The 17,503-nt window shown below is 32.8% G+C and overlaps 1 protein-coding gene across 1 annotated transcript; it reads left to right on the plus strand.

Annotated features, from left to right (window-relative positions):
* The first annotated feature begins 8,467 nt into the window (after positions 1 to 8,467).
* LOC111387768 (protein STICHEL-like) lies at positions 8,468 to 16,523 on the plus strand. Its single transcript, XM_023012359.1, has 6 exons — positions 8,468 to 11,167; positions 11,526 to 11,745; positions 13,460 to 13,996; positions 14,681 to 15,374; positions 16,030 to 16,111; positions 16,210 to 16,523. Exons 1-6 carry the CDS (start codon positions 8,927 to 8,929, stop codon positions 16,306 to 16,308), a joined length of 3,873 nt encoding a protein of 1,290 aa, XP_022868127.1. The 5' UTR covers positions 8,468 to 8,926; the 3' UTR covers positions 16,309 to 16,523.
* Positions 16,524 to 17,503: the final 980 nt, after the last annotated feature.

Genomic DNA, 17,503 nt, shown 5'->3' on the forward strand with positions numbered 1-17,503 from the left:
GGAAAGCTCTTATCAATGATGAATAGACAAATGCATCAGGATTCACATTTCATTTCTGCACTTCGTCATGTAGCGTGCAAGTTTCAAACTGGGAATAGTATTTGAGCAGGCAGGTCAAAACAAACGCCGTGTTTTGGTGGGTCATGAGGAGAATTCATAATTGTACATTATTGAACAGTATAATAAATTTTAGAATAATATTATCTAACAACATTTTAGGTAACACTGTGTGTGTGATAAGTTCAATTAAAAGTAAAATTATGTGACACATTACTGTCATTTGGTACTATCTAGACCGGTGTTATAAAAGCAGTGAATTAAATATTACTCTAACTTTCAACTTCTTTTAGTTATTTAGCCCCCGTTTGACCCCATTTTTGGTAATGAGAATGGGAGGAATAGTGTTTTATTGAAAAAATGAGTGATTGAAAATGAAGGAAAATTTTTCGTTTTACGTGTAATATTATTTTATGGAAGATTTTGTGATAAAAAATAGGAGAGAAAGAAATAGAATTTAATAAAATATAATTTAATGGGAATCAAACAGACGCTTAGACCTTGAGTGAACTTCAATCTTCTAAAAAATGGGGTTTTTTTATTTTATTTTATTTTAAAAGAATGTGTAGTTAAAAAGTAGAGAAAATTTTTGAATTACATGTAAAACTATTTTATTAGTAGAATTTATGATTGAAAATGAATTTGAGAAAAAAATAAATTTTAAAGAATACGTCTCAAAGAGGGACTTTATACCCGTCGGAGATTCATGCAGTAGTTTCCGTACTCGAATAATATAACTTTTTTTACTTGTAATTGACTGTGTTAAATAGTTGTTAGATATATATGAACAATTTTATGCAATGGATTTTCCTAGCATTTCACGAGTATTCAAACCATTCAAGGGCTACACTGGATACGACACTTGTGGCATGTTCTATGCCAAAAACAATGACAATTATTCATCACTTAGTGCTGATATTGTGTATATAAAATCTATATATTGACTTATATCACGTGGTCATGAGGAAGATAGAGACCTTAATAATGCTTCTAACTATGTAATGTTTTGTTAGTTACATAACAATCTGGCAGACAACAATAATTAAGATTGGATCAAAAGAGATGTGGGATCCTCTTGATGTTGAAAGGTATGCCCTTTTCACATTCCTTTGCGGCCAAACATTCTCCAATAAAATAATTTTTAAAAGTAAATTCAAAATTTTTCTTATTGTTTAATCATACGTTTCTCTTACAAAACAGTATTCTAAGATATATTTTCACCCAAAAATAAGGCTCAAACAAGGGCATAATATGCTGACAATTTCATTCGAAATCATTGGCATATATATATTAAATTTTATTATAATCATAATAATCATCAATAGAAAATTTGTTGGTGATCATTTGCTCTATTTAATTTTTTATTGTTATTTACGAAAAGGTCCGTAAATCTTGGCTAATGCCTCTAAATTACTTGAGCCACCTTTGATAAATGTAAAATTGATATAATCGTGTTAATGTTTGTCTAGTAAATCTTTTGCAAGTGGAGCAAATATACAACCATTTGTACTAATGGAAGTTAGGACGAGTTTAATAGATATACGTATGTATGTATTTGAAACGACAAGTAATTTATTCTCTTAACAGACTTGCATAACTCATAAAGACTTCTAAACTCAATCATAATTCCTAGAGCATAATTGGAATCATTAAAACTTGTTCATAGAGAAAATCTTGTTTCTCCAAACAAAAAAAAAAAAAAAAAAAAAAAAATTAAATTTTGATTTGATAGAGAATAGAAAATATGTAGTTAAAAAATAAGAAAAAAATTTGGATTTACATGTAAACAACGTAGGTTCTCTAGAAAAAATACAAACAAACAGACAAAAGTGATTGAAAAATTGACAGTTCAACGCGTTTTATTGTTTACTTATATTCCAAATTCATGTTATTGAATGATTATCCTTACAAAGTGAATAATGATATCTTGTTTGTGGACTTGTTGACAAGATAGAGCAACTACCTTTCTTTTTCTTTCTTTTGGAATTTTACACTTTTTCACACGAATGTTTTTAGGTAAGAAGATCATCATGCACAATCATGTTGATGATAAGCCTTATAAACCCGATTAAATATATTTTCATTCTTTAAGTATATTGTATATGTTCGAAAGACGCACATCACGTTATATTTGACGTTCTAAGTGAATAAATATGCGTACATATTTACTATTCAACACTAAGCACAAGATTCTACAATTGACCTATAAAAGGCTTGGCTTGGCTTGGCTTCATCATCCTTTCATTATTAATATGAATCATGAATACTCCACAGATTTAAGAACAATTAATCATGTCTAGACAAGCAAACCAACATGGGTCTTAATAAAAGAATCTAAAGACCTTGTCTAGAGTAGTACAATTTAGCATATCGGGTTGTTTAACATTAATTTAGGTGGCAACATTGATTATATTAAATAATAGATTCATTCGAACACACAAACACATGTCTTAATGGATAAAGATATTTGTACAAAATCTTGTTGACAAAATTGTGTATTCACCCTCACAAAATTAGCGAACCTCACGTGAATTTAAAAAATGTCGGCTTGTGATCCTCACCCCCATTGTAAGTAGTGAGTAAGGGAGTTTGTAAAAAAAGTTTGTACATGTAGCATGATCTTTATTTAATTGTACCTATTAAATGTGACACCTAGATCGGTACCCTTCTCCATAGACATCCAATGAATTTGGCTAGAAGTCTACATTCTTAACAAATCCCCCCAAAATGTGGAATTTAACATATTGGATAATACCAATAAAGAAGTTTTAACCATCATAATTAAAAAATTTTAACACAAGAAAAAAATACAATGAGCACACTATCAAATAATTCCCCCACTTTTCTAAAACCTAAACCTCCGAAATATATTGCTTGCTTGATATCGAACTCCCGTTAATTACTATTCACATCAATACTAGCTAAGATTCGAGTAGATTTCTAATTTACAAATTATCTCAATCATTACTCGTGCCCCATGAAAACAACTCAAATATGTTTTCGTCCTCGCATATTAGTTGTTTTTTTGTATATCTTTTTATCTTTATTTGATTATTTTTCCAATTACAAGCCCAAGAGTTGCCAAAAAAAGAAACAAAAAGCATATACAATACAAGTATTATATATAAAATTTGAAGGCAAAATGTAGTACTTAACCTATAATTGTTCAATGTTGCATATTTTATTGAGGTAAACCTAAGGTTCACAAAAGAATGCTGCCAGATAACGTTTTCTTATAATTTTACTCTATTTTAGCAATAATTGTTTCACCTTCATTACTTGTGTTTATTGCTATAAGTGTACATAGAAATTATTTTAACTACTTAATTGTACTTTGCCAACAGAAAATTACCACCTCATGTTTCATGAAAACTCGATAGGTTTTTAATTTTTATAGGCAAAATGATGGATCGAACAGAGTGATTTAAAACAATTCACTTCTTCGACTCTAAATTAATCTAGTTTTGATACTATAGTTGTTGATAGAAGAATGATACTCATTCTATAAACTTCCATACAAATCGATTAACTTGCCTTAACTGAAAATGTGCAACTTAAAGGGTTTAAAAGTTAAAGAAACCTTTTAAATTATTTTGTAATAAATTATACTCAATACAAGAAATAAAATTATGCAAAGGTTTTATTGATGGAAGGCCTCAATTATGATTGATGGCTACAACTTTGTACTTACTTTAGCTGTTTAATTTGACATAATTGCGTGCCATTATATGCAATGCTAGCAAATAGAAGTAATATTATTTATAGTAAAAATTATCGATAGTTATTCTACGAGGTATATATATGGCAGTTTGTTATTTTATACATTAATATGTTAGTTTTTTATTACCTCATACATCAAATAACAAGCTATCATGTACATGTCTCGTATGACAAATACCGATAATTTTCACTATGAATATCATTATTCAACAAATAGTAGCTAGTACACCAGTATTTTTCAGAGGGCTAACTTTTGAATAAGTCGTGAGAAAGTATTAGAACTTGTTTGTTATAAAATTTTTGAGGAGAGAGAAAGATTAGCATAATCTGACTAAAATTTAATTAGAGAGAAATGCTACAGGTACAACACGGTTGAACCTCTTCTCACATTAAGGGGTGGGGCCCGCAATTAAAATAATCGTGGATCCCACGTTTTATGTGAGGGTTGACAAAAAGAGTGTAGCATTTTTCTTAATTAGAAGACCTACTGAAAGAAAAATAAGTCACATCTACTTGAATTGCTTGTTTTCAATTAGGTGTCATCGTTACATTGTGTCCCATTTGTTTTAGTGGAATGGTACAACCAATTCATTTCGTGCTTCCCTAAACAAGGGATGATGAGTAGAAGAATCAACTTTTATTTACAAAGCCCTTTTTCTTTGGAAAATGCATTCAGTTCTACAATGGATAAATATATTACACCACAAAATTTAATTAATACACTACAATTAAAATATATTTTCAAGGAAAATTCCATTTGTACGTAACGAGAGGTACCAAATGGTGTCCCCCCTTCTCACAATATATGATGGGCTCCACGTGAATTTAAAAATGTCAATCCACAGTCCCCATTTTTATTGTGAGTAGTAAGTAAAAAATTCGGTACGTGTAGTATTGTCCAATTTTCAATAAATACATTACAATAAATTTATAATTATACTCTTGATACAATAAAAATGAAAATGAAAAACAAAATACAATATTGTGGTGTACTCATCCTCCCAAGAGTTTATCTCTCCAGGAATAAGCTGTTTATCAGGTGGAGTTTAAAGAAAAAATCTTGAAAGCTGAGAAATTTTCAGCGAATGGAGAATTATCCCTTTATTTTCTGCCACAGAACATGATAAATACTTTAAGATTTTCGACTTAACTTGGATTTGACAATTTACAGAAAATTCAAAGAAAGAGGGAATAGAAAGAGGAGAAAAAATTATAGGGTTAATTATGTCATTTCATTTATATTTATTTTTGTAAGTAAGAAAATTATTTAAAAATGTGGGTGTATTGATAAAAATTTGTAGTGACAATATATTCATCCTTCTACAAATACTCTTCTCAAATGAGTTGCGATTGGAGAAAATGATTTAATGAGCACCAGCGTTCATATTATATTGAGCATGGATAATATGTTATATCAATTCATTGAGTGATAGCAAATTCAAATGTTGAAATCCACCGTAAGTTTATTCACCTATAAATTCATATGTCGTTTCACCGGTACATATTAATCTTTGTTTGGTTCTGATAAAAAATATATTTTTAATAGATTCTAAAAAATAAGTGATTAAAAAGTTGATAAAAGTTATGAATTTCATGAAATTTCTGATTGAAAATAAATTAAAAAATAAGTTTTAAAAGATGAAAGCGAATCAGGGACTAAATCATTCCTCTACGATTATATCACGTCATAAATTTCATTTTAATGAATTGAAATTGCCTAACGGGAAATTATTCGAATATGTTGGCACTTCTCCTGCACTTATTACATGATAGCTACGTATATTTCTGAAAATGATTGAATCTTTTCTATTTATATATACAATCTCGATTATTATTAAAATTAGCACCTCATAACCTCTTTCGCTTTCATTTGAATCATGTTATATAAAAATTCATTTTTTTTTTCAAACTCCTTTCCATTTACATATTCCCAATAAAATAATTTTACGTGTAAATTCAAAATTTTTCTCTACTTTTTAAGTACATATTTTTCAAATAATACTATTATATATATGATTGACCCATATATTTTAAGTGCATATTCAATAATCTAAGAAGTTTTGGACCATTTCCAGCTGCCCAGTGCCTCATTATTTTCAAACTTTTGAGTTTGAATTGGGAGTAAAGAGTTAATGAAAGTACACAATACTTTCACAGGAAAAGAAAGGCTAGGAATGGACAGTTGCCATGAGGAAAAAAGTACAATTTCTTAAAATCTCTATCAATTATTCGAATCCAACTTTAAGGGGTCTATATACGAAATCAAACTCATTTTCGACTTGTCATTATTAGAGATGTCTTGGCTAAATACATACAAAAGAACAAGGCGTGATACGAACTCTATCAGACTTAACACATCAAACTCCGTACATAATCTAATTTATATAGTTAACTTTTTCGAAAAAAAAAATAATAAACAAAGAATACGAAGAGCCAAACTTAAAATACCCCTCGTTTTCAGACATGTTGGACCACACTATAACCCGTCCTAAACATGAACAATATGGTTGGATTAGACAATCATGAACCTCATGGCTCATTTACACATTTTATCTGACCTAGTTCAAGTTATTCTAACGATAGAAGACATTATTTATTTTTAAAGAATCACATAAATTATTTCATAACATTTTACAACAATGGCTATTTCAAGAAAAGTTTAAAATTTTGAATCTGAAATTATGATATCTATAACAATGATCCCTTTACCTTAAAAGAGTGGATGTGGGGGTTGCCATTCATTTATGAGTACCTCATTTTCACACCTATCTGACTCCCAATTGGTTTCTTATTGTTCATCTCATAAATATCACTACTCTTTTTTTTTTTTTTTTTTTTTTTAAACTTACTATAAAAGAGGCAATATGCCAATTAGTGTTCATTCATGACATATTTTGAGTTTTCTTATTTTACCCTTCAATATCCATACTAAATTAATCTTTATCTTTTCGATTGAGTATTAAAAATATTCAACATTGTGGTGCTGTCGTTTTGCCCGATTTGAATTTTTACGTCCAAAATAAAATAGTTGACGTCATACCACATAATATATTTTTTAAGAAAATGATGTAAATTATATTGAGAAAATTGTCGTGAAAAATAACAAATATTAATAAAATAATTGATTTTTTTTTTAAAAAAAGACGAGTTATATGCATTTTTTAACACACACGTTTGATATATGTTTAACTATTTTCGATATTTATTTAAATGATTTGATATGTCTATGATATAGTTCTCAAAATGAGGTTCGAGAGAATATAGAAGATTTATGCATTCGACCACCGTACAATCGTTGACATATACTACAATAAAAGAGTGAATGTGACAAGCACTATTCATTCAGGGCGTATTTTGTGTTTTCCTATTTTACCCTTGAATATCTCATAATATCTCACTTCACTCCTAAAATTACTACTAATGGTCTTCCTACGCGTGAGTGATGTTGCTGTTTTGCCTGATTTGAATTTTTATGTAAAAAAAAAAAAAATAATTCACATCATACCACATAATAATTTTTTAATAAAATGATATAAATTATATTGCGAAAATTGTCGCGAAAAAATAAAAAATATTAATAAAATAATTAATTTTTTTAAGAAAAAAGACGAATTATACGTATTTTTTAATATATACGTTTAACTATTTTTGATATTTATTTAGATCATTCGATGTGTCGATAATATAGTTCTCAAAATGAGTTTTGAGAAAATATAAAAGATTTATACATTCGATGATCGTACAATAGTCAATAAATTTTTAAAGTTAGCTGATTAAAGAAATTCTTAATTTATTAAATGATGTCTCTTTTGACATTAAAAAAATATAAAAACTTATTACAAAATAGATTCGTATAAAAAAATATATCAAAGGAAAAAAAATTATTGTGATACCTCCGTGCATCACGGAGCATGCGCAACAATATATATATATATATATAAATGATGCTACATTTCAATTTTTTTTTTCATTGGGTGATTGATAATTTTTTTTTTCACTTGATGATTTATTTAGTTTTTATTTTATTTTATAAAAATCTACAATAAATTTTCTATGTTCTCTTGAAATTCATTTCGAAAACTATATTATAGACACATCGAATGATTTAAATGAATATCGAAAATAGTTAAACGTACATCAAACGTGTGTGTTAAAAAATACGTATAACTCGTCTTTTTTTTTTAAAATCAATTATTTTATTAATGTTTATTATTTTGTCGCGATAATTTTCTCAATATAATTTACATAATTTTCTTTTAAAAAAAATTTATGTGTGTGACGTCAATTATTTTTCTTTTTGGACGTAAAATTTCCAAATAAAATTATTATCACTTTATAATTTATATAGGTTATAAATTGTTATACTATTTTTTCTACTTTTCTCCTTTTTCTTTACGCAATATCTATAAAAAAAAATATATACTTCTTTTCTTCATTCCTTTACGTAACAAGTAATCAAATTTTTAGATTTATTGAGAGAAATAAATAGATATTTTGATACGGTAATATTATTTAAAAAATGACATAGCATGTGCATTGTACGGGTGGAAAACTAGTATTTAAAAAAGAGATTATTACAAACAGTAAAAATAATTTTTTTAGTCAAGTGATTATAAATGAGATTAAGCTAATCCTAAGGACCTAAGGAGGTGCACTCTAGCAATGATGGAAGGGGCAAGGAGAGAGCGAAGGACAGCAATCAGAAACAAGAAGTAAACCCCACTCATTGCCAGAGAATCTTTGGAGCCACCCCCTAAATTTTTCCTCCTTAAGCGGGTCTACCCTTTTAAGGAGGGAAAACTTTACCATTCCATTTATTTTCTTCGATTTCTGCGAAAAAATTATTAGTTTAACAATCCCTTTTCACAGTTCCCACCCTCTCGACAAAAAAATACGTTCTTTGTTCCTATTTCATCCATCCCCTTCATTCAATAAAACCCTACTGCTAGTTAGTTTACACTTTCGATTTCAGCCCACCATTTTTTTAGCCGTTAAAAATAAATGTTGCATTAAAGAAGGAAAAAAAATCTGTCAGATCTGCCATTTATTGAACAAATTCCACTCGGTTAATTTTCACACGGTTTTTCTTGTCAGTATACAACTTGGGATTGGTTTGTATTATAGTATTTTGGTGTTGTTTTGCAGTTAAATGATGTCATTAGAAATGCACGGCGGCGGAGGTGGAGGAATGGCGGGTGGTGGTGGTGGGATTGATCCAAGCAATCTGCATTTGAAGAAAGAATTGACCCAAATTCGGAAGGCAGCTCGGGTGTTAAGAGATCCTGGCACCACCTCCTCATGGCGGTCCCCGCTTGGTTCTGTGAGATCCCTTCAGAACTCTGCCAAGCATCACTATGCGCACCACCACAAGAATGGCCGCCGTGAATCAATTGATGGTAATGCAATTGCTTCATCCTCTGAACAGTTTTCGCAACTCCAGTTGCAAATAGAAAATAATAATACTAGTTATGGTCACAGTGCTAATAATAATGACAATGTGAATGGGAAAGAGAAAGAAAGGAGGGTGTTTTTGTGTAATTGGAGAAGTCAAAAATCTGAGAGCGAAAGGAGTAGGCAGATTGCGGAGGATGATGTTGAGAATGGTAAGGATGAAGGGTCATCTTGGACCCGGGGAGAAAGTGTGGATATGGATAGCTTGAGCGATGCACAGAATGGTGGTGGGGCAAATGATTCGAAAAGTGATACTCATTTGAGTGATAGATATGCTTCGGCTAGTTTTAAGTGTAAAGATACGAATTTTACACCATCTCTCAAGCACACAATTAAGAAAAAGTCAAAGAGGAGGAATAATTCTAACGCCATTTTGAAGCATCATAATGAAAAATTGAAAAAACAGATTTTAATGAGTAGAGGCACAAAAAAGGCATTGGAGGATTTGACCGGTTTGGGTTTAGGGAGGGATGAATTGTTAAGTTTAGTTGATCAGTCTGATGATACTGAGGATTATTGTAATTCTGAGGATTTAAAAAGGGTGTCTGCGATCTCACCATTGCTTGCAGGGCTTAAGAGTAAGGGTTGGGTTTATTCACCAAAGAAGTTTTTGAGGAGTCACCGGAAAGAGGATGATTCTATTTCGTACAGTACGCCGGCATTGTCAACCTGTTCTTATAATAAATATGGCATCAGGAATCCAAGCACTGTTGAGTCTTGGGATGCCACCACAGCATCTTTCAATGATGCAGATGATGAGGCAATTGAGTTGGATATGCCGGGGCGACAGGGATGTGGGATTCCTTGTTATTGGTCAAAAAGGTCAACACCAAAATCTAGGGGTGGATATGGGAACTGCTATTCACCATCTCTTTCCGACACTTTGAGGAGGAAAGGAAGCAGTATTTTCTGTGGAAGTCAAACTATGTACCGAAGAAGGTATCGCCATTCATCTTTGGGATCGAACAAACGGAGACTTAGTTCAAAAGGTGCCTCTCAAGGTATTGTTCCTTTGCTTACCAACAGCGGTGACGGCCAAGGAGGATCATCTATGGGAAGTGGGAACAGTGATGACGAGCTTTCTACAAACTTTGGAGAGCTTGACTTGGAGGCCTTGAGTCGGTTGGATGGAAGGAGGTGGTCTTCAAGCTGTAGGAGTCAAGAAGGGTTAGAGCTAGTAGCTCTGAATGGAAAAGTAAATGATGAAAGTTCTCCAGAAAATATGAGAAGCTTAAGCCAGAAATACAGGCCAATGTTTTTTGAGGAATTGATTGGGCAGAATATAGTCATTCAATCTCTCAAGAGCGCAATTTCAAGGGGAAGGATTTCCCCCGTTTATCTTTTCCAAGGTCCCCGTGGGACTGGAAAAACTTCAACTGCAAGAATATTTGCTGCTGCTTTGAATTGTCTTGCCACCGAAGAGACCAAGCCCTGTGGGGTATGCAGTGAGTGTGCCGATTTCATATCTGGCAAGAGTGGGTTTTTTAGAGAAGTTGATGGATCCAATAAGAAGGGAATTGATGAAGTTAAAATGCTTTTGAGGAACCTCTCAGTGGTTCCCCCATCTGCTGTTTCACAGTACAAGATTTTTGTTGTTGATGAATGTCATTTATTACCTTCAAAAGCGTGGCTGGCATTTCTCAGATTTCTTGAGAAACCACTGCCACGTGTCATTTTCATACTCATAACAGCTGATATTGACAATGTGCCTCGTACTATATTGTCCCGGTGTCAGAAGCACCTGTTCAACAAAATCAGAGACGGTGACATTGTTACCCGGCTTAGAAAAATTGCAGCTGATGAGAACTTAATAGTTGAATCAGATGCACTAGATTTGATTGCTTCTAATGCTTATGGTTCACTGCGAGATGCAGAAACCATGTTAGACCAATTGAGTTTGTTAGGGAAAAGTATCACCACTTCCTTGGTGAATGAGCTGGTTAGTCTAATGGATTCTTCATTTTCTTGCTTTTAAATCTACTTATTTATTTTCTTACCGATTTTTCCTACTAGTGATCATGCTTTTATATCCGTGTAATGACTTATTGTTCTGATGAATTTTTTTTTTTGGCTAATTGTTGGCATCAACATACTTTTAATAAGAATTAACACATGGCAAGAAAGGTCAAGGCGATTATTTTATCGTTTCTTGCATTCTCTACAATTATTCTCTGACTAATGGAGTGATGAGAGTGCATTATCAGCTAATTTATTGCAATGCAGATGCTTCAACTATAATTTTATTTATTCATTGAATGATACATATCCATTTATTTAATGAGCTTTGTTCTCTGTAGATCGGTGTAGTTTCTGATGAAAAATTGCTGGACCTTTTGGAGTTGGCCATGTCATCAAACACTAAAGAAACAGTGAAAAGAGCCAGAGAGTTGATGGATTCAGGGGTTGATCCAATTGTTTTAATGTCCCAAATGGCGACCCTTATTGTAGATATTATTGCTGGAACTTACCCCAACATTGATGCCAAGAACAATGATTCTTTCTTTGGAGGGAGAAGTTGTAAGTGCCACGTTTTCATGCTTCCTTAAAGTTGCGATTTGCGTTTCATTGTTGTAAATTGATCCCTATAATTTAAATTTCACGTGGGTTGCGCATCTAGCTATATAAGAATTTGACAACTTCTGGATAGTTGGTGGTATATTAGCAAGTATAAATAGTAGCTTCCATGTCCCTTTGTGCTAGTCGTTCTTTAATGTGCCAATTAATTCTACTGACAGAACACTTTGTTGAGAGGATTAATTTTGGTAGCAGTAATTTTTTTTTCCTTGCATAATATAATGCTCAAGTGTAAGTGATGTTTCTTTAATTTGAGATTTTTTTCCTGCAAACATTAAGGCATCTACTTTATGGGTGCACGTGGTTGGCATGTATAATGTCATATCTTCTTGGTCCTCTCAAGTTATTAGCTTATTGCTTAGAGATTTAACTTTCATCCATAGTTTTTCAACTCTATTAGTATTTAGACATCTTGTGTGTTAAATGTTTTCAGTTCATCATAAAAAACTATATAGGCCCCGTTTGTTTCCCATTTATGTAAGAATGAGAATGAAAAATATAGTCGTTACGGATCCCATACACAAGATAGAAATTCAAATATGGTGGCTTAATGTGATGAATAATGGTCATATTTTTCATTTTAATGGCCAAATAATGGGAAACAAACAGAGGCTCAATGATTTTCAACACCAGATCCCTTTGACCCATTCCAGCAGCATTTCTTTGTTGTAGATAAATGTCCTGGGTTTGCGGCATTTTCTTGTAACTATGATTCCTTGTCAATTAATCATCTTCGTTGAAGGTGTAAAATTTGGAAGAAAAACTTTCGCATTGTCTTGTGAGACTGTCGAATTGCTTGAACTTATACGAGTCTTTGATTCATACGAATGCGGAGTTCTTTTAACCGTAATAAAGTGTGCTACTATATCCCAAAAAATGGGAAAAAAATAAAAAAGAAAAAGATGAAAACCTGCTTGTCATGTGATCTATCTAGGGATTCTTCGTATCTTTTTAACAAATTCATTAGTGGTGTATAAGTTATCATAACCTTCTTATTGCCTCCAAAATTTGCTTTGCTTTTGTTCTCAAATAACAACTTTGCTTTTAGCCGTCTTTGGTTCGAAAAATGTTTTCTTTATGTGTCTCTTGAAGGAACAGCGGTCCCTATTTAGCGAGGTTGAACTCAAAATGAGCCGTTCTGCTCAGAAAGCAAATCTTACAAGGAAGTGAAGAACCATGGCGTTCTCTTCTTATTAACCCCTCAAAAAAATGGCGTAATCGAATTAAACATGCTATGAAAAAGGAAAAGCTTATGTGAAAATCCAGAAAATAAAATGACTCCAGATTGGGAGATGATTGTTAAATTCTTTTTCAACCAATTTAAATGCAAGACTTTCCTGAGTGCAGAATTGGGGAAGGGTGGGGAGGAGAGTGGCTGTGGTGGGCAGATGTGGTGCAGTGGGGGTGCATTTGGCATTTGATGTCTAAAGAAGATCTGTTACGAAACATTTAAGAAGTGGGCTGTTATTCACTTTGACTAGTGAAACTTGAAAATGCCCTTTTAAAGAATTCGCCTACTATAAATGGCCTAAACATGTCTTTTGTGCTGTCTTTAAGCATAATGAAAATTTTCATATCATTTCTTTACTATATACTGCAATTTTTATTGGTAATATATATTTCTAACTGGAACTAGAAATGTGGATTGATTTTTCAGTATCTGAAAAAGAGTTAGATAGATTGAAACATGCACTTACACTTCTTTCTGAGGCGGAAAAACATCTGAGAGTTTCAAGCGAAAGATCAACATGGTTTACGGCAACCCTCTTACAGTTGGGCTCTGTTCCTTCACCTGATCCTACTCACTCAGGAAGTAGTCGAAGACAGAGTTCCAGGACAACTGATGACTATCCAATTTCATTTAGAGAAACTACTGCGCAGAACTGTAGATTGGATTCTCAGTTGGCACATAAAAAATCGGGGTCTCCCACATCGTTTCTAAAAGCTGCTCGGTCAGATTTAATGAGCAAAGAGGATCTACTTCTGCTGACTGATGCTGCCCATTTCAATTCCAATCCCAATCCCAGTCAAAGCTCATTAATCAATGAGGAATCATTGAAACCTACATCAAGATGCGTGGACTCGAACGTTATCACTGATATCTGGGTGCAGTGCATTGAGAAGTGCCATTCCAAGACTCTAAGACAACTGCTTCACTCATACGGACAGCTCATGTCAATATCTGAAGTCAAGGGTAAGCATTTTGCTAACAGAAACTCAAGGAACCATTGAATATGTGGATTATAATCAGTTTAAATTTTATGTGCATGTTGGGGAAGTGATTATGGTCTGTTTAAATTATATACACAGTATTGAGTGGTGGATAAGTAGGTCTCATGATTCTGTGGATAAGAAGTATATTTGACTAAATATAAATAAATTATAAAGAGTGCCAAACAAGCTATACATGTTTTCTTGAGTGCCAAATAAGCTATATATGTTGTCTTTCTTTGCTTATATCTACTCTTTCATCCCTGGCACTTGAAACAGCAGTAAGTCCTGTCTTTTTAAGCAGTATTTCTTACTATGGACTAGTCTTGGAAATCATGGTTATCTGAAAGTTGTATTAAGCACAGCATATTTTGTGACGTGATCTTAGTGATGGCATGTTTAATTACTGAGCCCTTGTTTGGTCCACATTATTTTTAAAATACATTTTTCTTTCTCTTATTTTCAATCACATTCTTCAAAAAGAGAATATTACGGGCAAATCCGAAACTTTTTCTTATTTTTTAACCCTACATTTTCCATCAAAATACTATTCCAAAATGCATTTTGGGAAAAGAGAGTGGGTCTTGAACATGCTCTGAATTAATTAAACCTTATAGAACTTTTTCCTTTCTTTAGTATTCCTTGGTCTTACATCTTCTGTTTGCAGGTGGTTTTGTTGCTTACATTGCATTTACGGATAATAATATTAAGACAAGAGCAGAAGGATTTCTTAGCAGCATCACGAACTCGTTTGAAATAGTTTTGCGACGAAATGTAGAGGTCAAGATCATAATGTTACCAGATTCTTTTTGTCAGAAGCAGATGGATACAACCATCAAATCAGTATGCTCAAATAAAATTGAAGGTAATATTGATCTTGATTCACGTCGGGAGCCATCGAAGGTTTCAAGAGGAAGCTTTAATGAGTCTGAAGATCATATAACTGGAGCCTTTGAGTCTGCTGCTCAAAGTGGTAAACCGAGCAGTTCGAAAATGAGCAAGTCAGAAATTCCGGAGCAGAGAATTGAGTCCATTATACGCGAGCAGAGATTAGAAACTGCATGGTTACAGGTTATGGAGAAAGGCACTCCTGGATCATTGAATCGTTTAAAACCCGAAAAGAATCAAGTCCTGCCTCAGGATGGCATTGATCATCAAAATGAAATGGAATCGTTGACTTCTGTAGATTTTCCCTTGCAGCATTGGAAAGATGAGCTGAATCATGAGATCAAAGCTTTGAAGATTAATGAGGCAACGGCACCCCAGCAGGACCACACTGTTAAGAGGAACGATCATTATCCCATCTCTCCAAGCTTGTTGCATAACAGTAGCTTTGCAAGCAATTTCAACGAACATAATATGTGAGTTATCTGCCCGTAATCAAATCTTATGCTAGCCAATTAATTTAAGCTTTGCAATTTATGGAGTATTAGGTGTAATTGTTTGGTATTTAATCCCAGTCGCATATTAACAGTTATGATAGCAATAGGTGTAAATCTGTAATTTTTAGAGAAACCCAAGTAATAAATTTGAATATTAAGGCATCTAGAGAATACTGGTGTTAGTTTGAGTCAGCTCTGTGTACTTCAAAATGAGTTTTGAATTCTAATTTGATAAAAATTTGAAAGTCGGCTTTCAGAAGAATTCTATGGAGCTTTGTTTTTGGAGAAACACTGTAATTTAAGTCACATATTTATAGGATCTCTACTCTTGTTAGAGGTGCTAGTATGTTGTCATTGGATTTTATAGCATTTCAATCACACTAAATATAGCCTCACTTTCTAAGTCACATTATTGTAGGATTTTCACTTAAAGAGTTATCATGAAATTATTCTTCTTGCCCGTATGAACCCTAGAAATCAAGATATAGATGAACGATGATCTCTGAGCTATTAAGAAAGGTGATGGCATTATAATTTTGGACCAAATTTATCAAGATGAATTTGGCCTTCTCTTCTTGGATTTTTTTTTTTTTTTTTGGTCAAATTCTAATACTCTTCTCGTCATCTTCATCAGTGGATATGAATCAGGATCAGGAGCAGGTGGCTGCAGTGGGTTCTTCTGTTGGAATAACACCAGACCTCCCAGAAGTGGAAAGGTAGGCCAGTGCATTTGTTTCAACACGCGTGCGCGCGTATATATATAGAAAATCAGTTTTTTCTTAAGAAAATCCTTTAAACATATATCTTAAACCAGGTTAAACAAGGCCCCCCCATCGGGGCACACAGAAGTGGACGTATTTCGTGGTTTGGAGAGTGTGCAAAATCAACAACAGGCAATAGATACAGAAGATAATAGAGAAGGGTAGAAATTTCGAGATTTTTAACTTATAACGTGTTTATTATAATTATTTTCTGTATTTATTGGCTCAACTGAGCCATTTTTTTCAGAAATTATAAATATGAGGCACAGTGGAGGAAAACTGATGTTAGTTATTACAGTTATGGTCCTGCATTTCTTCAGGTCCGGCCAATTTATGGGATCAATATAAGTGGGGGACTTCATTTTTCCTTTAGTCTCCATTATGATCCTCTTTGCAATATTTTTACACTTTGGGGTTAATAATTCAAATGGTCATTGAACTTTGCAAAAAGTTTTCACCAAGTCACTGATCTTTAACAATCAGTCATCACCGAACTTTGCAAAAGGTTTACACGGAATCATTGAACTTCAAAAATTACTTCATTCATGACTAAACTTGTCAAAATGTTTTCATGGGGTCATTGAACTTTGCAAAAACTTTCCCAAGGATTACCAAGCTCAGTGAACTTGAGGAAAGTTTTTGCAAAATTCAATAATGAATAAGATAATTTTTAAAGTTTAGTGATCCAATAGAAACTTTTTGCAAAGTTCAGTGATCTTGTGAAAATATTTTGCAAAGTTTAGTGATTTTGTGAAAACATTTTGTAAAGTTCAATAATGACTTCGGTGATTTTTAAAGTTCAGTGATCAGATTAAAATTTTTTGCAAAGTTTAGTGATCATTTGGGCTATTAACTCTAGTTTTAAGGGTGGGTTTTACTATGGATGCCTATAAAGGTAGTGTCAGAGAAGCAACTCTTCTCGGGAAGCTCGCATTGTGGACATGGTGATTTAAGAACCCCATCAAGTAGAAGACTGGTTTTATCGAGTCACATCACCGGTAAGAGATTTGTCCACATTGGGAACACTTCTCTTTGACCGGTGACTTCTACTCATAAGTGCTTGTAACGATAATCAAGTTTAAGAAAGTTCTCTTCCAAGTTCTTATGCATTGTATCTCTTGTTTATCACCAACGCTCCCGTACAGAGGTTAGCTACAACAGGAAGTTTTGGCACTATATTTTTGCACAGTAATTTTGCTCATTTTTAGCAGAACATGGTACCAAAACGATATCAGAAACAAGGCAAAACTAAACGAGGGAACAAATTCTGCTCGAATCATCAACTCCTCATAATGTAGAAGTCGTATAAAACTCAAAATTGGGATTAAACGGTTTAAACGAACACAA

The sequence above is a fragment of the Olea europaea genome, chromosome 3 (genome assembly GCF_002742605.1).
Source record: "Olea europaea var. sylvestris chromosome 3, O_europaea_v1, whole genome shotgun sequence".
In the NCBI taxonomy this organism is placed as follows: domain Eukaryota; kingdom Viridiplantae; phylum Streptophyta; class Magnoliopsida; order Lamiales; family Oleaceae; genus Olea; species Olea europaea.